The sequence below is a fragment of the Carettochelys insculpta genome, chromosome 10, assembly GCF_033958435.1.
Source record: "Carettochelys insculpta isolate YL-2023 chromosome 10, ASM3395843v1, whole genome shotgun sequence".
NCBI lineage: Eukaryota > Metazoa > Chordata > Testudines > Carettochelyidae > Carettochelys > Carettochelys insculpta.
The window spans coordinates 6,626,725-6,648,355 of NC_134146.1; the positions used below are offsets into that span (position 1 = coordinate 6,626,725).

At 46.7% G+C, this 21,631-nt stretch overlaps 1 protein-coding gene across 3 annotated transcripts in view; it reads left to right on the forward strand.

Annotated features, from left to right (window-relative positions):
• Positions 1 to 21,631, forward strand: part of MYO7B (myosin VIIB) — a 106,272-nt gene that overhangs the window by 8,107 nt on the left and 76,534 nt on the right. For 2 of the 3 annotated variants that reach the window (XM_075004546.1, XM_075004549.1), the window contains exons 2-5: positions 12,279 to 12,315; positions 14,938 to 15,051; positions 16,718 to 16,870; positions 20,506 to 20,690. In XM_075004546.1, coding sequence (XP_074860647.1) covers positions 12,298 to 12,315; positions 14,938 to 15,051; positions 16,718 to 16,870; positions 20,506 to 20,690 — 470 coding nt within the window. In that variant the 5' untranslated portion in view covers positions 12,279 to 12,297. The remainder of the gene's footprint in view (positions 1 to 12,278; positions 12,316 to 14,937; positions 15,052 to 16,717; positions 16,871 to 20,505; positions 20,691 to 21,631) is intronic. The other variant, XM_075004548.1, reaches the window with a different exon arrangement.

Here is a 21,631-nt window from a genome sequence, read left to right on the forward strand (position 1 = left end):
CCTATACTGAAAACCCACAGATCGCTATGCTTATCTGCATGCCACCAGCTTCCATCCAGGGCACACTACATGATCCATTGTATACAGCCAGGCACTAAGGTACACCCGCATTTGCTCCAGTCTCTCAGACACAGACAAACATCTATAAGACTTTTATGAAGCTTTCCCGAAACTACAATACCCACCTAAGGAAGTGAAGAAACAGCTTGACAGAGCCAGATGTACCCAGAAGCCACCTGCTGCAAGACAGGCTCAACAAGGAAAACAAGAGAACACCACTGGCCACCACATACAGCCCCCAGCTGAAGCGTCTCCAGTGCATCATCAGTGATCTGCAACCCATACTGGCAGTGATCCTTCACTCTCACAGACCTTGGGAGGCAGACCTGTCCTTGCCTACAAACAGCCTGCCAACCTTAAACAAATCCTCACCAGCAACTATAGACCACAACACAGTAATTCTAAACCTGGAACCAATCCCTGAAACAAACCTTGGGGCCAACTCTGCTCGCATATCTACACCGGCGATATCATCACAGGACCTAACATCAACCATACCAGCAGAGGCTCTTTCACCTGTACATCTACTAATATAAGATACGCCATCATGTGTCAGCAATGCCCCACTGCAATTTACATTGGCCAGACTGGACAGTCGCTACGTAAAAGAATAAATAGATATAAATCAGACATCAGCAACAGTAACATACAAAAACCTGTAGGAGAACACTTCAGTCTCCCTGGACACTCAGTAACAGATTTAAAAGTAACAGAGAGGAAGCCGTGCTAGTCTATACACTATCAAAACAAAAAGCAGTCAAGTAGCACTTTAAAGACTAGCAAAACTTTGCTAGTCTTTAAAGTGCTACTTGACTGCTTTTTGTTTTGATAGATTTAAAAGTAGCAGTCCTACAACAAAAAATTTAAAAAATTAAATGGAAAGAAATTTCTGAGCTGCAATTCATTTGTAAATTTAACACCATCAACCAAGGATTGAACAGAAACTGGGAGTGGTTGGCCCATTACAAAAGCAGTTTCTCTGATCTTGATGTTCACACCTCCACATTAGCATCTGACAATGGGCCACATCCCCTCTGACTGAACTGACTTGTCTTCTCCTCTCTTGATGTTCACAACTTCACATTGCTGATTATGGTTCATTTCCACCCTAACTGAATAGACCTTGTCAGCTCTGGCCCTCCCCTTGACTGAGACTCTCTCTTTAAACCCTCCTCTGAAGCCCCCTCCCCAGTCGTCCATCTGGTGAAGCTGGTCTTTGCCCAGGAAAGCTTATGCTCCAAAATATCTGTTAGTCTGTAAGGTGCCACAGGACTTGTTGTTTTTGAAGATACAGACTAACTCTGCTACCACTCTGATACTGCTCTCCCTTTGGTTGTTTTGTGTTTCCAGTGCCATTGGGTGTTTCCCACATATTGAAAAGTCTCCTCATAATGAAGTGTTACAGCTGTAGCTTTGCATCCTGTATCTCTAGCAAAGCCCTGTTCCAATAGTCATTGGTATTGGGTCAGATACAAAGGTTTGAATCTGATTTAAACTGGTGCAGAGCAGGGCTTGGAGCAGTTTCTACCTGGGGAGGGATTGATCTGCCTGAGCATGGCCACAGTAGGTGCAGCAAGACCACACCATGGGTGATGGTTTTGGTCTGCAGTAGCCCCCAGCTGTGCTGGAATGTCCTTCACCGTCACCTCTGACCCCAGAAGTCAATTGCAAAAGTGGGCATCGCTGTGTAGGGACAACGCATTGGAGAGAAGCTTGGCTGCCCCCTCCCCACCATTTATGGGAAGGGGAGGGTGCGTTGGCATTGCTACCAGGAGGTCTGTGTGGACCCCGTGGTTATGGCTCCCTCTTTCTCTGGCTAGCAGGACTCCTGTCAAGGGTATGTCCTTCCATTTCCAGATACTGGAGAGGGCCGAAGGACCATTGGGGCTTATTTCCCTTTCTTCAGCTCTGTGGCTTGTGAGGCAGGAGAATCAGACTCAAAACCTTTCCCCATGGATTGCCTTTTTGGGAGTCTGACTAGAGCCGTGTACAGCAGAGAGATGAAAGTTTAAGGCTCAGGCAAGCATTACAAACGAGAGCAATTGACCTCACTGCTGCCTGGAAGCCCTGGTGTGGAAATGGAATAAATGCTGAACTGAGGGCAAAGTCCTATAATAAATAACTGCGAAAGGCACTTTGGTTACTTCCTCCTTCTTGCCATGGAGGGCTGACACCCAGGGCGGGATTCTTAATGGCTGTACCACCAACTTCATCTCCCTATTTTTTCCCACTTGGCTGTCTATGAGAGACGAAAGGCAGCAGCACACAGCAGACAGCAAAACCTTCCGTGTGAACAGGTAACCCCTGCATCCTTTCGTGCCCCATTCAGGCCCAGATTTCATGGATTAGCTTGCTCAGGAGAGAAGAATAGCAAAGATGACTGCCATAAAGAGAAATACAAGCAAGCAGAAGTGACGGTATTTTATACATATATGGGGTAAAAGAAGAAATTTTTCTCGTAGATTCAAATCTGAAATCCATAAAGTTTAAGGGGCTTCCAAAAAAAATTCTTGGTGAGATTGTGGACGAGAGAGAGGGGTTAGATCATAACTAGTCTCTGCTGGAGAAGACATTTTGTGGTGGAGTGAGGAAAGATTTCTGACCAGGGAAGGTATAGAAGTAGTTGCAGGTATGACGGACTGAGGAAAACTATTGAAACCAGGAAGTGAAAGGAAAGGCAAATAACTGTTGCATTTGTCTCTAAGATCTTGGAAACAAAGTTCCTGATCTTGCTGAAAATGCGAGGGTATTATAATACTGTAGAGCAGCATTGGATTTTTACAGCTGGTAGTTGCAAGCTGTCAGTTTACTGATGCTTATATTCAGATGTTTCTGGATTCATAAATTGTTCAGATTTGATAACTGGCTATAACTATTCCAGTTTATACTGGTTACAAACCTCTAGCAAATCAATATTCGTGTTACAAAAGCAAAGGTGTAGTTCAGAATAAGATTCTTCTTTGCACTCTGATTTCAGTTATGACTTTTTTATCGTTTGAGTTGAAATGCTCATTCTAGGCTTTAAGCAATAACCATCTTGTTGGAAAAGTTGCATAAATATCATTGTTAAGAATACAAATGTTGTCAGGGATGAGGAAGTATTTTTCAGCTGTTACTGACATTTTCAGATTCCGTAAGAAAACAACAAGGAGTCCTGTGGCACTGTGTAGAATAACCGATTTTTTTTTGGCCTGAGGTTTTATGGGTAAAAACCACTTTGTTGGCTGCATGGACTTGTCAGATTATTTTGTCATAAAAAGCTGGTATCAGAACTTCAGACTTTGAATGTACTGAGTGATGACACATGATGAATCTTGTTTGAGAGACTAAGTATACTTTTGAAATAATACAGTTATAGCTCTTTACAAATAATTTACAGAGCAGACACATTACATTATTTTCTTTGACGTCACAAAATGCTTTCAAGGGCAGTTTTCCAAACATTTGTAGATGTAGATTGTGCCTATGTGTATCTAAGATCCCAGTCCTGCAACTACATATACACATCCTTAACTAGATACACTGTGAATGGCCCTTGGATGTAACTAGTACTGCAGGTTGAACCTCTCTAATCCATAATTCTTTCATCTGGCAACATCTGTAGTAGGGCATGATTTTACTTAGCAGAGTTTCCCATGGTCTTATAAAGCCAGTTTACAGCCACCAGTCTTGACTCTCAATGTTCTGTGCTGTTACATAGCTGTAATTTACCCCTAAATGTCTTGTAAAACCCCAATAAGCAGTGCAAGTGTTAGTAATTTGCGAGACAATATTGACCTCCCGTGGTCCGACAAATTCTCTCATCCAGCCCGGTCAGGTCCCCAGCGTGCTGGACAAGATAGTTTCAACCTCTGTTCACTCTGTATAGAGTTAAGCATGCACTTAATCTTTTGCAGCATCCACAGATCACATGGCTTAGCCCAGTACAGATGTCCCCGTGTGGCCTATAGCTTTGGGTGGTAGCTTTTACTGTCTCCAGCTATCTTACTCCATTATGGGGCTTTATTGCTCCTTCCCATTTATCTGGAAAGAAAGGTGGTGGCAGCTACCCTGATTTCTGTCATGGTAAAGAACCACAAAGCTTTCCTTTAGCACTGAACAAAAACCAAAAAGGTGCTATCCATAAAGCTACTTCCTTTCTGCTTCACTATAGTGCTGTTCCCTACAACCTTCCTTAACACCCTCCCATCTGGCTTCTTGCTGCAGATGGATGAGAAATAGTTCTCATCCTTACACGTCCATTTGATTTCTCTTTTTAAACAGATTTGGACTTCTTGCTTCTCACTTCGATGATGGGTCCATGAAGATACATTGACCTGGTGTCTCAGTTCACTAGGGTCAATCCCAATATTTGGGGCTTTATATTATGTAGGTATCAATTACCCACCATCTCCTGAGCTGATGTTTTCACACTTGCTGTCTGGACACCTTACTTGAGAATACCACTGTGCTTTGGTCTTGTTGCACTCTCAACTTCATCCCCCAGTAGTTCCTCTTAATTTGAACAGCTCTCTTAATTTTACTGGTTTCTGGCACATAATTAAAAACAAATCACTGAACATGGTTTCCAAAGATAGCAAGTCTCATCTAGCTGGAGATGCAAACTCAGCTGATATGTATACAATACAATGCTGTGTGTGTAATTTCGACTAGTTTTCATAAGAACTTTAATTTTTGTACTTTGGGTTTTTTGAAATTATGAGTTTAAAGTTGCATTAACATAATTAAAAGAAAATAGCGATTAAGGCTCTAATCTCTAATAGCTGAATTAGATGTTTCCGTAACATTCATTAACAGTTACTCAAAAGTTTATGGAACCCAACAGTAAAATAGTTGAACAAAGTCACAAACTTGTGTAACTACTAAACACTGTATAATTACTGTCAGAAATATAAACCTAGGGAAAGAGTCCAATACCTCTTTCTTTTGGTGAGTAGCACCGTGCTCTGTGACATCACTATTACTACTACTTGAATACAATACCATTCAGCAAATGTAGGATTCTCAGATTCTGGTCCTCAGGGATATTTTGTACTGCATATGTGCAAAACAGATCTCCTACGTGGTTCATTTTGCTTAAACTTTCTAGAAAGCTATATTTTGTCAAGCATGGAAGTGTTAACCAAACAGCAAAATTTTTCAAACAGCATTCAGGAACTGAAGTTTTAACTGAAGTATGAACATGACCTTAACTATGCCATAGCCTGTACAACCAGACAAATGGTTTTTGTTTTGTTTCGTTTCAGTTGACAATGCTTTTGGTGGGAAGTTCTGGAGTAACTTGGCATGAGCTCCAAAGATCATTTTCTGGTCCTGTATTGTTTCCTCATGCTGTTAATGATTTACTTGAGGCGTGCCATCAAATCAATATTTACCTGAATGCATATGATGCTGCATTTCCTGATTGAGCAGTAGCCAAGCAGAAAGTTACCGTTCCTTTTGGGATGTTTAGAAGATTAGCATGTCCCTTTGTAGCAGCTTTTTCCACTCCTGCAGCCCTTGTTGATGGTCAGTCTGGTTCTCCTCCAGCCAGATCACTTTAAAGCCTCTCCTTTTTCCAGGGTATAGTTTCCCAAACAGGCAGTGTCCCATGCAATATCAGTCAGTCAGATCTTTCACCCTTCTAGTCTCCTCTTCTATTCCCTCTTCTCTCAGAGTAACAGCCCCAGGGCCTCTCTCTGGAGTCTTGTAGCAAAACTTAAAAAGTAAAACACAAACTACAACAAAAGAAATTTTTATCCCCTCGCTGAAGCAGGAACTTTTAATCCATTCCAAGTTCTCCCCCCCCCCACTCTCTATTTTTCTGCAGAATGCTGACTTTTGAGAGTTACCTCCCTGTCAGCTTGCCTCTACTCTGGATTGTCCACTCCTATCTATGCTCAGTGTCACCTGAGAGTTGGCTGGCCTTCTCTCTGGCTGACTCCAGGAGTCTCCTTCATGTCTGCCATCCTCTCCTGTTAGAGCACATCCCAGAGTGTAAACTCTCTCCTGAAGCACCTCTTTAGTTGAACACCTTCCCAGTTTCTTCCTCGGATGCTCAGGTCCTGCTCTTCTGTCAGAGCTCATTGCCAGAGCATACTCCAACCAAGTAACTTCTCTGTATCTCTCCAGCTTCTACTCAGAGACAGTCCGCAGGTTTCTTTCCCTCTCTGATTGCAGCCAGCTTCAGATTTGTGCTTCCTTTATTTATTTGTTTTATTTTTAAATAGAAACCACCCAGCTTTATTGGGCTTCATCTTTAATTAGGCCTGCTCCATATTCCGGATGCAATCCTATGTGTTCATTGGCCTCTCAGGCCCACGTTAACCCTGTTTGTGGTAAACAACCCCTCTCAGCTGAGAAAGCTTTTTCAATAATGCATCATGATTAGCAGCAAACATGGAATACAGTAACCCCTCGATTTAACGGACCCTGATTTAACAGACATCAGAAATAATAGACGCTGTCCGCCAGCCTGACCACCACCGGAGCTGCTGGGCTGAAGGAGCCACCGCCATAGCTGGGGCTGGAGGAGCCACTGGGGTTAGCTCAGCAGTGGGAGGCCACCAGGGCCAGAGGAGCTGCATGAAGGGGCTGCAGTGGGGTGCAGGAGCTCTCCTCCCCCAGCCCCGTGTGCATGGAGCATGTTGGCAACCAGCCGCCACTGCCTGCAGTGGTGCTGAGCAGCAACCACGTCATTGGAGGCCACTGCCCGCTGGCAGGCTGGGGGTGGCAGCCATGCTCTGCCTTCGCGTGGGTGGCTTGGAGCCGCACTGCTGAGCACGCAGAGATCTGCGGGCGGTGGAAGGAACCAAGCCAGTGTGCAGTTCCTTTCCTGGTAATCGGGAGAGGGAGACAGAGGTGTGAGGATAAGAATGGGGCAGGAGGGGTGAAGGGAAGCAGGGGCAGAGGATAGGCATCAGTGATGGGCTGGGAAGGTCAGTGCATCATCATACAATATACTCAATCGAATGTAATGGACTTTCAGCATTAACGGATACCCCTTCCCACCATTAGTCCGTTAGATCCAGGATTTACTGTATAGTGTTTTGGTTCTAGAGTCAGAAACTTTCCATATGGGAGAAAATACACCACAAATATTTCGTTAGTATAATAAGCACCAAAAAAAAGGTCTTCTTTCTCAGGGTGTCCCGGAACAATCAGAATGAGGCATCCCTGGGATAGGGGACATTCTGCGGGCAGCTTGGGAGGAGAGGGAGTGTGGCTTTTCACCCAGACACACATGGGTGTGAGACCTATGAGAATGTGGTAGTGTGATTGGTGTTTGGTAGATACTATTAGGGGCTACTTATCTCTCTATTTCTTATATAATCTAAAGAATGGGGATTCTGTGCTGCATTAAGTTATAGTTCCTCCATCAGTAGCCTCAGGAGATGACACAGAAGCTGATCTTAGGCTTTGGAAGTTGAAATCCAGTTCAGCTCATCTGCTGAATGGATGTTTTTGGCCTGTGTGTAAGTCAGCACATTTTTCTTGTGAATGATCGTACAGATCCTAAATCATATTAAAATGAATGTCTGGGTGCATTTACTTGAGATGGTGCCAGACAAAGTGTTCAGACTCTGAAAAACTTCAAACCCTGCTTCAGAGCCAGATTTTGCAGCTCAGTCCGAGCTGAAACCGTTTCTGAAAATCTTTGCCTATGATTTCCCCATGCACATTGAAAAGACAGGGAACTAAATCTCAGTGTAGCAAGTGAGTCAACCAGCAGAACATGTTTACTCCGGAAATTGATGTGAGAGTCCACTTGCAGGAAAAGGTGTATGCATATGTGCTTATGTAGTCCTACGTTTTTTTGATTTGTCCTGGGCTTCAGAGCCTAATTTGATAAAGCAAAAGGTGCAGATTCAGTAGGGGCTGCACTTTCAACAAATTGGACTGTCCTTTGGACTCTTGTTACCAACACATTCCTCTCAGTAGTGAGCTCAGTACTTTGGTTTGTTTCCTGGGGGATTCTCCACTTTGCAGCTGGAATCCTAAAATGCTCTTCATCCTTCTCGAAGCCCTTCATTGCAGGCACACCTGAGGAAGGTTGTGTATGGAATTCTGCTTCTATATGGATGTTGCGCCAGCCCTCCTGGCAGACTGCCTTGGGCAGCTTAGCAAAGTAGAAAAAAAATCTGGGTCTCTGGGCTGACTGCTCACAGGAACGGAGCCACTAAGTCATTGGACCAATTGAATGCAAATAACTATATTGTACATGTGAGCTGCGTCTACACTAGCAAGTACATTCAGAAAATCTGACCCTCTGTTGAAAGAGTGCACAGAGTGTCTACACAGAAAATGTGCCCTTTCGGAAGGAATGAGGCTCAGCTTTTGAAAGTGCTCCTCTGATCCCATATGAGGAAGAGTGCCCCCTTTCAAAAGACAACAAGAAGTCCTGTGGCACCTTATAAACTAACAGATATTTTGGAGCATAAGCTCTTGTGAGCAAAGATCCACTTCATCAGATGCATGCATGCATCTGGCAAAGTGGGTCTTTGACCACTCAAGCTTATGCTCCAAAATATCTGTTATTTTATAAGGTGCCACAGGACTACTTGTTGTTTTTGGAGATACTGACTAACATGGCTACCCCTCTGATCCCTTTCAAAAGAGTCTTCCAAAAGAAGATGTGTGTAGACACTCCATGGGCTGATCTTTTGAAAGAGGAGTCCTCCATCATGCCAGCCAGTGGGGACGTGGAGATGCCCTGGCTGACAGCAGTGGAACTCTATGGTCTTTGTGTCCAGCCACGTTTAAAGCTGCATGGACCCAAAAACCATGTGGCAGGAAGCTGAGAGCATGTTGGCAGCAAAGGCACATGCCTGAAGCCAAACACCCTCATAACCACCCCTGGAAAAACAGAATACCATCATGGCCAGCTGCCAGTCACTTCAGGAGACTCAGGGCCCCCGCTCACAGCCCTCACAGACCCCAGATAGCCCTAAAAAGCAGGCACCCTCCTGGACTGAGCCAGAGCTCAGAGACCTCCTTGGGTTCCAGAAGGAGAAGGAGGTCTTGCGTGAGATGGCTGGCAAGTGGAGGAATGCATCAGCTTTTGGTCGACTTGCCAGTGATGGCCACCCGGGGACACCCTGACCACACCCCTGACCAAGTGAGGAGCAAGGTCAGGGAGCTATGGCAGGGGTACGCCCAGGCCTGGGACTCTGCCAGCCACTCAGGGGTAGGTGACAGGACCTGCCCCTACTACAAGGAGCTCAGGAGCCTCATGGGGCCCCAGTATAGCTCGCCACCACCTGCAGCCTTTGACACACTGACAGATGGGCCAAACCCCAAGGACGGGGATGACCTGCAACCTCAAGGCAGCTCCAACCCACCAGGCACTGAGCCAGAGCCACTGTCCAGGGACAGCAGTGACGGGCTGCTGATCAGCGACCTGCCATCATTGTTGTCAAGCTGGGTGATGATCAGCATGACATTGCTAGACCTCAGCAAGGGACTCCCTGGTAGGGCGTACACCTCATTTTGCAGACAGGGGAACCACAGCTGCCAGTGGGCCACCCACAAACCCAGCAGACCCCGGCTGTACACATCCCAGATGATTGTGCACTCTGGCACGCTGCAACAGTCATTAGTAACACTCAGCACCTTAGCCCTGTGGACAGCGCAGTGAGTCAAGTGTGCAGGGGCAGGGTAGGCAGTCCTGGACCGTGCCCATGGCCAGCCCCACATGGGCAGGAATCCCCTCAGCACTCGCAATACCCCATGGCTGCCATGCTGTTGGACGTGAGGTGGGGGGAGCCGAGGTGTGTGTGTGGGGCTGTGGGGGGGTAGGTTGGGAGGGGGGCCAGTGGGAAAATGTCTCCCAGGGGCTTCCCTGATGTGGATCCCATCCTGGTATGCCTCGCAACTCCAAGCAGTGGCTGGCTCCGCCTACATTCGGCCAGACTTGGCTGCCCACCCCTGCACAAAAGCTTTGCTTGTGCCTTCTACTATATTGTGCAGGACGCAGCAGGCTCCTACCACCTGGGTGATGTTGTGCAGGCACATGAGGAGGCACCGCCACTGGCCCTTCAGGAGCCCAAAGGGCCGCTCAACTGCGTTGCGGATCTGGTTGATGCTGGTACTAAAAATCTGTGTGGGGTCAGGGTGGCCAGTGTAAGGCTGCATCAGCCAGGGCTGCAGGCGTCAGGTGGTTTCCACCACCATGCAGAGGAGCATGGTGACATCCCTGACCTGGAGTTCCTTCTGGGGAATGTATGTCCCAGCCTCCATGCACAGGCAGAGCCTGGCATTCCGGAACTCATGGGCATCGTGTCTGGCACCCCCGACCCCACATAAATGTCCATGAAGCAGCCCTTTGAGTCCACCAGTGCCTGGAGCGCTACTGGCTGGCTGCAGGCTCTGGAAGGACTTGGCAGGTTGTGTAGGTGCTGGTGCTGTGTTCTGGGGCACTGCTGGGGAGGTGCGTCCAGTCCAGGGTTCCCAAGCTATGCAGGAAGCTGAGTGTGGTGAATCCCACGATGGCTGCATTGACATCTCCCATGTGGACGACTCTGGAGTAGCATTGCGCTGATCGCGCAGATAACCTCCATGGGAGGGAGGATGTGCACTCTCATGAGGGTGTGATGGGGTGTACCCAGCTCCCTCCCCCCTGGACCTACCTGGTGATATCCCGGTCCCCCATCACCAGCCACTCTCACCAGTTAGAGCTGCTGGGATGGCTCTAGGGGTGCTGGGGCTCTTAGGGGTGGTGCCGGCAGGCTCCCAGGTGGAGGGGCTCTGGGGCCCCGGCAGGGGACACCCCTCCTGGAGGAGGTGGAGGGCAGCCATAACCACTGTACCCAGGTGGCTGACCACAGTGGCAAGGAAGGCCAGCTCTACTTCCATAAGTTGCTGAGGGGGGAATCCATCGGGTGTGGGTGGCAGTCGGGTCCCTGCACAGGCTCTGCAGGGAATTTGGAAGCTCTGCAGGCCTCATCAGGTGCAGGGCAGAGGTGTTTGGGAGAGGGCCCTTTAGGGAGCAGCAGGCTGTGGGCCTTGGAAGGACTTGGCAGCCATGCGACCCCATCCATAGCTTTTCCAGTTCTGCTCTTTCAGAAGAGCACCTGTGGGCATGTAGACGTTCCCTTTTGAAAGGGTGGAGCGGTCTCTCGAAGGAACAGCTTGCAGAGTCAATCCACTTCTTGTGTGTAGACACACACTTTTCAAAGGCGATCTTTTGAATGGTATCACCCAGTCTTTCAAAAGACTGCTGTAGTGTAGACATAGCTGTTATGTTTTATTATTGTGGGTTAAATTTAAGCTTAAGTCTCTGCCAGTAAACTTTCTTAACATTAAACTTGGCAATATACTGTCTTGGCAATAAACTTCTCTTGAGAGAGTTCCTTAACCATACATTTTCCATAGGGATGCCTTCTCTGTTAGCCCACCTCTTGGGTTATGTGGTAGAACTCAGGGTAACCTGCTATTCAATCTATGCACTGCATTGTGTACGTGGGTTATACCAGTTCCACATTTTGTGTGTATTTTTAATGACCACAGAAAATCTTAAATATACAGGTTGTACTTCTGAGATCTGGTACGAGTTCTCTTGTCCGGCAACTCGCGGACAGAGAGCCACAGCTGGGGCTGGGGATTTGCCACAAGGGCTGGTGACCAGCAGACCAGCAGTGGCAGGGGAGCTGCTGCCGAGGCCAGGGAGTGATGGGGGAGCTGCTGCCACTAGGACTGGGGAGCGATGGCCCTGCATTAGCTAGGAAACCGCTGCTGGGGCCAAGGAATGGTGGCATGGCAGCCTCTGGGGAGCATGGTCAGTGAGCTGGGAACCCATAACTGCAGAGCAGCCACCTCCTCTCCAGCTCCTGGCCCTGTTGCAGCAGCCATGGCAGGGCTGGGAGCTGGGACTGTGGTAGCAGCACCTGTGGCAGGGCTGGGAGCCACGAACCAAGTCAGGGCTGAGAGCTGGGGCGGTGGCAGCTGCGGGAGGGTAGCCAAGCAGAGCAGCTGGCTGGGGCCAGTAGCAGGGTGCTGGCTGGCCAGAGTTGGAGCCAGGCAGTCCAAGCGGCCGGCAGCAGGGGACCACCCCTGCTCCAGCAAATCCCTTCATTTGGGACAGTCCTGACGGTGCCGAACCAGGGAGGTCCAACCTGTATTTTGCTTTTGTTTTTTTTTTCTAAAACAATCCTGCCTGTACCCTGCCTTTGATAGTGTTTTGATCTGTCCTTACCCCGACCCCTTCTGTAGTCTGACTCTTTGTTTTTCTCTTTGTGAAGATAGGCTGCAAGTGGCAGGATGGTGGTGCTCAGAAAGGTAAGTCAGAGTCTTTTCTCTGGTGCACTGGTTAGTGTCAGGGGATGCTGTAGATCGAATTGAAAGAAGCCCATAGGAACTGAACACAATTCACTTCAGAAGTAAAAAGCCAAAGAGCTAATATCAACTAGGCATCAAATAAACTCCCCCAAACAAAATTACAGCAAGACAACTGGTTAAGTTTAGTGTATGTCGTGGTTATTTTGGGCCAGCTTGCGTACAGTACACTTCCTCATGTTGAGTTGGTGCTGTACACCACAAACAGTTCCACTCAAATCGTTAAGAGTATGTCTACATAGCAAAGTTGTTTTGAAATAATGTCCAGTATTGCTTGTGGGAGCCGGAAAACTGACCAGCACCAGCTCTGGTCAGTTTCCAGTCTCCTGTGAACAGCGGAGAGCTGAGAGCCAGGAAACTTGTCTCCTGTGAGAGGTGGGGAGCTACAGCCTGGCACCCAGCTCCCCTCAGCTCCCAGGAGACTGCCTCACACCAAAACTCAACCTATACGGGTTGCCAAGAACGCAACCTCTGCGTAAATTGGGGGGTCTACTTTATTCTGGAATAGATATTTCAGAATAGGGGCTGTGTAAACAAGGAATAGGGTCTATTTTGAAATAAAATATTCCAGAAACAGCTTATTCTGAAATAATTCTGCTGTGTATGCATGGTATCTCAGATTAGAGCCCCTGGAAGCAGTGCTTGTAGGGGCTCTAATCCAAAATAGGCTCCATTATGTGTAGACACTATTGTGGAATAACTATTGCTTATTCCAGGGTTTCCCTGTAGTGTAGATTCATTATTCTGGAATATTTAATTTTGGAATAATAACTCCAGAATAAACTATTCCAGAATAACTTTGCTGTGTAGATGTACCCTATGACTCCTTGAAGGGTAAGGTTCCATTCACTGCGAGTAAGCACTCTTGTTTGCAAATAATATTCCCCGTTGGCTAGTGCTGCATTTATGGCAATAGCACTTTACAACTGTTTGTCTTTGAATGTAAACCAATAAAATATTTTAAGAGAGGAAAAAACTAACAAAGTTTAAATTAAATAGGCACTCTGTGGGAGAAAACGTCATGGTAGAGAATTGGAATAATATGCAACAGAGCCAGATCTTCAACAGGTGTAGCTCCATTGAAGTGAATGGAGCTACACTAGTTTACCCCAGTGGAAAATCTGGCCCATGGTCTTAATTCTACTTATAGCCAAGTTTTGACTATTGGAATAAATCTGTGCAGGCCAAATGTGGCTGACCCGGTGCGGGTGCATCAGCCAGCGTAGCGGGAAGTGAAAAGGATCCTTGTCTACTTTGCAAAAGGCTGCCATGATTTTGGTCTTTGCATTCTTTGGATGCAAGGACTGTGGGAGTGTTACCACCACCAGCAATGCAAGATACTCCAAAGGGCCTTAGTGTACGGTGGAGGGGTCAGTACTGTCTGGTAACCGGCAACCAGTGCTGTCTGAAATTTTAGCTGTATCTCTCTAAAGGACCATAGGCATTTTGCCTGCCTAATAGTTCTATGGGCAGAGTACTGACTGGAGCTGTTCCTGGTGTGGTGCTCCTCCTCCTCTGAGGCCAAGGAAGGAGTTTTTTTGCCTGACTAAGGAGTGCAAGGTTCATTCCCATGGGAGGAGCTCGTAGTTCTGCTCGTTTTTCCACGTACAGATTATTCACCCGACCATTGAGGGAGTGTACAATTAGAATTTACTATAATAAATCTCTGAAAATTGCCAGGATATCTAGTCAGTCCATCACCATTTTCTTTTCTGAAGGTGCCTTCCTCCCACTTTTCTAGTGAGGCTTTATCTTTGAATGTTGTTAAGTAGCAGAAATAATAACTGCGCATACAGACTGTATGTCATTTGAGGATCTCAGAGCACTTTGTGGATGGTTGCTGAGTTTCATGACATCTCTTGTGACATGGCTGGGTAAGCAACATCATTGTTAGAACTTCTGTGCCATTTCTGCCTATAAATGGCTATCCTGAGTGACTTGTCCAAAATCACATAGTCTGTAAATAGCATAGCAGGGTTTACAGCTCAGGTGCCCTGATTCCATAACTTGCTTTAACTTCTCAATAATGTGGCCTGCGGGCAATAAGTTAATCCAAGGGCCTGCAACCTGTAGCTCTGGAGCTGCATGTGGCTATTCAAGGACTTTTTTGTGGCGTCCAATGCTATAATGCAAAGTAAAAATAAACTCTCCTGATTATTTTCAATATTTTGGTGAACATCCAAAAACCAAACAATGAACAACTTGTATCTAAATAGCAAACGATATGTGATCTCTAAATGTTGAATAAGTCCCCCTTCAATATATGCAGTGCATTGTGTGATACGTGTTGCGCTGTTTTCAAAATAGGGGTTACAAAAAGTACGGTTTGACATTATTTATTAAGGACTGCCTCACATTCACATGCATTGCCACTCTTTTGATATTGAGTTTTTTTACCAAATTTGAAAAAAAAAAAGACTCTTTTTGTTCTTTTGGTTGCTGACCCCTGAATTAAGCACAGTAAAAGGAACCCCATAGATATTTAAACTAGGAGACACACGGCTAAGAGTTAGCTGGAGCCTAAACATAAAGCATGACTTAACAGTAGCTCTTCCTTATCTCCAGGGTGATCATGTGTGGCTAGAATCCTCTTCCAACAGTGAATTCAATGTCCCTATTGGAGCAGTTGTGAAGATCTCTGACTCAGGGCAGATCTTGGTGGAGGATGATGAAGGCAAGGTGGGTTACATTGTAAATTCCTTAGCAGAACATACTTAAAGTTTTATTTAACATGGTGAAGAACAAGAGATGTGTCTGAACCAAACCACAGATCTAAATATTCCCAAACTTTATGGCATTCTAGTGTGAAATCCAGACCCTGTTTAAGGCAAACGGACCAGGATTTCACCCCGGATGCTATTCCTGGACAGCAGACATCAGTCACAGCTTGCCCTTCCCACTACAATGGGCCAAGTTGAAATTCTGGATACCTGAACACCCTCTACATTTAATGGAGTTCAGAATCTGACCTGGAGGTCACATTCAAGACCAATCTTGTGTGTGGTTCATCAGAGCATTACAGGCAATGGTATTTACCAGAGGCAAGACACGGGACATGAAAAGCAAATGCTTTGGTCCTGCCTCCGAGCTTGCATTTCTGTGAGACTCTAGTCTCTATGTATTCCACAGCAGCTGAATTTTTCGTTGTCTGATTCTTGCGTTTCTTGTCTGATTCCTGCATCTGAGTTCTTATTCCATTTCTAGCCTCTATACTTGAGCAGATAACACTGAGAACGAGAACCAAGCAAAAACTGGTGTAGTGTTTTCTCCCTGTACCTGAAGCTGGCATGCAAGGACAGGTGTGAATGGCTCCATTCATTTCAAGGGATTGTTGACTCTGAGACATAAAAATGATGCTTCAGCTGTCACACGATTAACTGTTTCTCTGCTGATCTTTTTTTGAAAATGAGAAACATACAACACCTGTGCTTCTCCCACAATCCCAAGCTTCTTCCTATCCCTTCCTGGTACTCAATGCCCAGTTATCCCCATACCAGCTTCCATACCTCAGGCTTCCCCTCAAACAGTTTCTATACTGCCATTATGTTTTATCAATACGCAAATCCGCAGCGTCCTATAAACAGAAAATATGTGGACAGAGTAAAATCATTAGCTGACTATAAGATCAAGATATGAACTACAGAACTTAATGTTGTATTCCTTTTCATGTTTCAGTTAAAAACTTACATATTTTTACTTTAAGTGCAGCTGCCACACAAACTCCTCTGAAGCAGAACAGAATCCAGGGCTGGCTCTCAGCTTGCCACACAATCTTGACTATATCCCTCATCTGCAATGTCCTATCTTGATTCAAACATTGCATGCTGGGACTTAGTCTCGGTGAGCTGCACCTGTGTGTTAAAGATAAAGCTGCTGCAAGCTGCTCTATGTTAATTCAGTTAAAGTCACACTGTGAGTTCTCTCCCCGGCAACATGGTTCCCTCATTTGGATCCACCTGAGCTAGTACTTGTTAAACCTCTCTGATGCTGAACTCTCTCATCCAGCAAACTCTGTAATCTGGCATGATTTTAGTTAGCTGGATGACCACTAATCATGGGCATGGCCAAGTTTCCCCTGGTCCCATAAAGTTTGTTTCCAGCCACCAGTCCCAGCTCTCAGTGTTCTGTGCTGTAATTTAGATGTAATTTACCCCTAAATGTCTTTTAAGCGCCCAGTAAGCGGTGGAAGTGTTGGTGACATGCTAGAAGATATCGACCTCCCATCATTCAGAAAATTCCCTCATCTGGCACCGGTCAGGTCCTGAGGGTGCCAGATGAGAGAGGTTCAACCTGCATATAAAATCCCAGATGACAAACTAAGAGCTGTTGTATTGTTCTATTTAAGGAACAATGGATCACTGCTCGGAACATCAATGCTGTGAGCCCGATGCATCCCACCTCTGCACAAGGAGTGGAAGACATGATACGCCTTGGGGACCTGAATGAAGCCGGCATAGTGCACAACCTCCTCATCCGCCACCAGGAACACAAAATCTATGTAAGTGCCAAGGCAAGTGGGCAAACCTCAGTCAAGAATACAAAGTGAAAAACAGCAGACTTCTATCAGGGCTAATGTGCCAGCCAAGGAGCAGCCTCTGACACAATGGCCTGGTTTCCTTTTGCCAGATTGACCACGAGAGCCTTAGCATGTCAGCATTTCTGAAATGTTGCCTTTTCTGCTCTCATAACTGAGCACATCCTAACAGCTCGTCTGCAAAGACAAGTGCTGACACCAGACATTGAAGTCACTAGCCGTGTCTACATGTGCACGCTACTTCGAAGTAGCGGCACTAACTTCAAAATAGCGCCCGTCACGGCTACACGTGTTAGGCGCTATTTCGATGTTAACATCGCCATTAGGCGGTGAGACGTCGAAGCCGCTAACCCCATGAGGGGATGGGAATAGCACCCTACTTCGAAGTTGAACGTCGAAGTAGGGCACGTGTAGACGATCCGCGTCCTGCAACATCGAAATAGTGGGGTCCGCCATGGTGGCCATCAGCTGAGGGGTTGAGAGACGCTCTCTCCAGCCCCTGCGGGGCTCTATGGTCACTGTGTGCAGCAGCCCTTAGCCCAGGGCTTCTGGCTGCTTCTGCGGCAGCTGGGGATCCATGCTGCATGCACAGGGTCTGCAACCAGTTGTCGGCTCTGTGGATTTTGTGTTGTTTAGTGCAAGTGTGTCTGGGAGGGGCCCTTTAAGGGAGCAGCTTGCTGTTGAGTCTGCCCTGTGACCCTGTCTGCAGCTGTGCCTGGCACCCTTATTTCGATGTGTGCTACTTTGGCGCGTAGACGTTCCCTCACAGCGCCTATTTCGATGTGGTGCTGCGCAACATCGATGTTGAACGTCGACATTGCCAGCCCTGGAGGACGTGTAGACATTATTCATCGAAATAGCCTATTTCGATGTTGCTACATTGAAATAAGCTATTCGATGTAGGCTTCACATGTAGACATAACTACTGAGTGATACAACAGCAAGATGCAGTAGCAGTGAAAAAGCTGCCTTTTAGTTTTCTGCCTAAAGCGAATTTTACCAGTGGTGACTGTCTCTTTGTCAATCCGTACATTGAGGCAGATCTCAGGTCTGTGTCACAGGTTGCAGCTAGGAAATCTCATACATTCTGCTATGCTAATTCCAATAGTTCACCTGCATATATAACAAACTATTAGTCTAACCAGATGCTCTATTTGCTATCACTGGCAATAGTGTGACCTGGCTTGACTTTAGGTTCCATGTGACCTTTAACTGTGATGTGTTTCATTTTCTGGCTTTGCCACAGACTTTCTGTGTGACCCTGGGTGACTGAACCCACTTACTTTCTCTGTGTCTTATTTTCCCACCTATAAAATAAAGATACTAACAATGAGTTTCTCCCATTCTTTGCTCTGTTTGTTTAGACTGTAAACTCTGCAGGGCTGGGATTGTCTTTTACAATGTGTTTATGCACAGTGCCCAGCATAACTGAGTCCTGATTTTAATAGGTGCTACTAGAGCAAATGAAAAAATGTAATGTAAAATATGAACCCTCCCTTACAATACAGAAAACCCTCGAAAGATGCATGTTCGAGTTCTGCGTAACTCACTTTATCTCAAGTTAAGCACAATTCGAAGCTACTTTGTGTCTGTCAGCCTGCCTTCCCCCCGCTGCGGTGCTGCTGGGGGAAGGCAGAGAGAAGGCTTTAAGCCTGCTTTGCTGCCCACAGCTGCAGGCTGCTAGGCTATCTAAGACTCCCTTCTCCCTGCCTTCCCCCAGCCACGTGACTGGGGGAACGCAGGGAGAAGCATCCAGGAAACTGACGAGCTGGTCAGTTCCTGGGTGGGCTGGTCAGTTCCCGGGTCCAGCAACCGAAGGGGAGCTGGGAACCAAGCGGCAGCCTGGTTTCTGGCTCTCCACACCAACTTGCTCGAAAATTTGAGTTACACGGGGTTGCAGGAACTCGGGGTTTTACTATAATGAACTCTGACTCTCATATTTTTAAGCTCTTATACATAATCATTTTGCATTCATATATTGTAGTATAGGTTGAACCGCTCTCATCTGGCACCCTCTGGACTTTATCATTGCCAAATGAGAGAATTTTCTGGTCCACAGGATCTCAGTATTTTCTAATACATTGCCATTATTTCCACTGCTCACTGGGGTCTTGGAAGAAATTTAGAGGTACTTACAACTGAATAACAGCACAGAACACTTAGAGCCAGGACTGGTGAAGGTAAAAAAACTTTATGGGACTATGGGAAACTTGGCCACTCCCATGATAAGTGGTCATCCCGCTAACTAAAATCATGCTGGAATACAGATGTTGCTGGATGAGACGAATTCCTGACTAGAGAGATTCATCCTGTACCTTTCACTGACATGGATCTCTTTATAAACTTTACAAAATAACACATATACATTGAAGAGACAGGCAAAATGACTGAGGTATGTGTGAAAACCCATACACATATACACACCACGATTGTTTTGCCTGCCCCTGAAGTGCAGCAATATCTGGGGTAGAATACAACTGCTGTTTCACAGCACTCTGCAACACAGCAACAATTCATGGTAAGAAGTGAAAAATGCCCTATCTAATTAAGCCAATGGAGATTTTAGCCACAGTGTAGTTGATGGAGCTGGCATTTGGCCAGGTGATCACATTTAGTATCTTTTTTTTATAAAAAGCTTCAGCATGATCCTTAATGACAAGTGTTGGTCAGAAGCACAACTTTATGTGTCATCTGAATGACGCTAAGTCCTGCAGCATGGTGCCCAGTTCAACTGTGACTCAGAAGCTGCGTCTACACGTGCACGCTACTTCGAAGTAGCGGCAGTAACTTCGAAATAGCGCCCGTCACGTCTACATGTGTTGGGCGCTATTTCGAAGTTGAAATCGACGTTAGGCGGCGAGATGTCGAAGTCGCTAACCCCATGAGGGGATGGGAATAGCGCCCTACTTCGACGTTCAACATCGAAGTAGGGACGTGTAGACGATCCGCGTCCCGCAACGTCGAAATTGCTGGGTCCTCCATGGCGGCCATCAGCTGGGGGGTTGAGAGATACTCTCTCTCCAGCCCTTGCGGGGCTCTGTGGTCAGCGTGGGCAGCAGCCCTTAGCCCAGGGCTTCTGGCTGCTGCTGCTGCAGCTGGGGGTCCGTGCTGCATATACAGGGTCTGCAACTAGTTGTTGGCTCTGTGTATCTTGCACTGTTTAATGAAAGTGTGTCTGGGAGGGGCCCTTTAAGGGAGCGACTTGCTGTTGAGTCCGCCCCGTGACCCTGTCTGCAGCTGTGCATGGCTCCCTTATTTCGATGTGTGCTACTTTGGCGTGTAGACGTTCCCTCGCTGTGCCTATTTCGATGTTGGGCTGAGCAACGTCGAAGTTGAACATCGACGTTGCCAGCCCTGGAGGACGTGTAGACGTTATTCATCGAAATAGCCTATTTCGATGTCGCAACATCGAAATAAACTATTTCGAAGTTGGGTGCACGTGTAGACGTAGCCAGAGGGAAGAGTACAATCTTCCGAGTCACTAACACAGTTTCCCTGAAAGTTCCTCATCTGACCCAACAGTTCTGATGAGAGGGAAGCCGAGGGTGGTCCTGGCCGTGTCTGGACTTGATGTTACAGGTAACTCTCACCTCTTTCAGACCTACACAGGCTCTATCTTGGTCGCTGTGAATCCATACCAGGTGCTGCCACTCTACACAGGGGAACAGATAAAACTTTACACTAACAAGCGAATTGGGGAGCTGCCTCCCCATGTCTTTGCCATCGCAGACAACTGCTATTTCAACATGAAGAGGAATAAGAGAGATCAGTGCTGTGTTATCAGGTAACTGGCGGAGTGGGTGGGACTGGTGGGGTAGGTTTACCACCAGGATTGAACAGAAAATGTTGGGAGAAATTACAGTCTCATCAGTCCCTTGTGGAGGCACGGGTAACACCAGGGAAAATAAGGAAAGGGAACCTTTGCTTTTTTTGCAGGGTCATTTTCAGTTAGGACTCAGAAATATTCCGTCCTGAATGTGCGCTTCTGTCTCCAAATGAGCATACAGTTTTTATCCAAGCATGTCAGCTGTGTGCTCGCAAATGGGTCCGTACTTCTTACTTTCATGCACAGCTTCAGAGGTAAGGCTGAGAATGGCCCCCCTCCCCCACTTTTGTGCAGTCATTCTGTCATTGAAGGTCTTCCTGGAACTATTTAGCGAGGAGAACAGACAAAGAGGCAGCTCCCATGTACATGTGTATATTTCCAAACCCATCCTGTTCCCCCATGCCCTTTGAGTGCTGAAGGACATTCTACACAAATCATATCTTTATAAATAGCTGGACAAGGGATGCCTAAATGCATCATCCGGGCCAGGGAGGCTTTTCACCTTTGTATCAGAGAGGTAGCCATGTTAGTCTGTATCTTCAAAAACAACAAGTCCTGTGGCACCTTATAGACTAACAGACATTTTGGAGCGTAAGCTTTTGTGGGCCACTATGTCAGATGCATGAGTGGGGGGTTCCAGAGGAGGTTTTAATGAGGGGGTCTCAGTCAAGAAGAGGGCCAGAGCTGACAAGGTCTGTTCAGTCACGGAGGATGTGGCCCATTATCAGCAGCTAATGTGGAGTTGTGAGCATCAAGAGAGGAGAAATCAAGTCAGTTCAGTCAGGGGGGATGTGGCCCATTATCAGTAGCTAATGTGGAGGTGTGAACATCAAGAGCAGAGAAAGAGCTTTTGTAATGGGCGAACCACTCCCAGTCTGTTCAATCATTGGTTGGTGTCA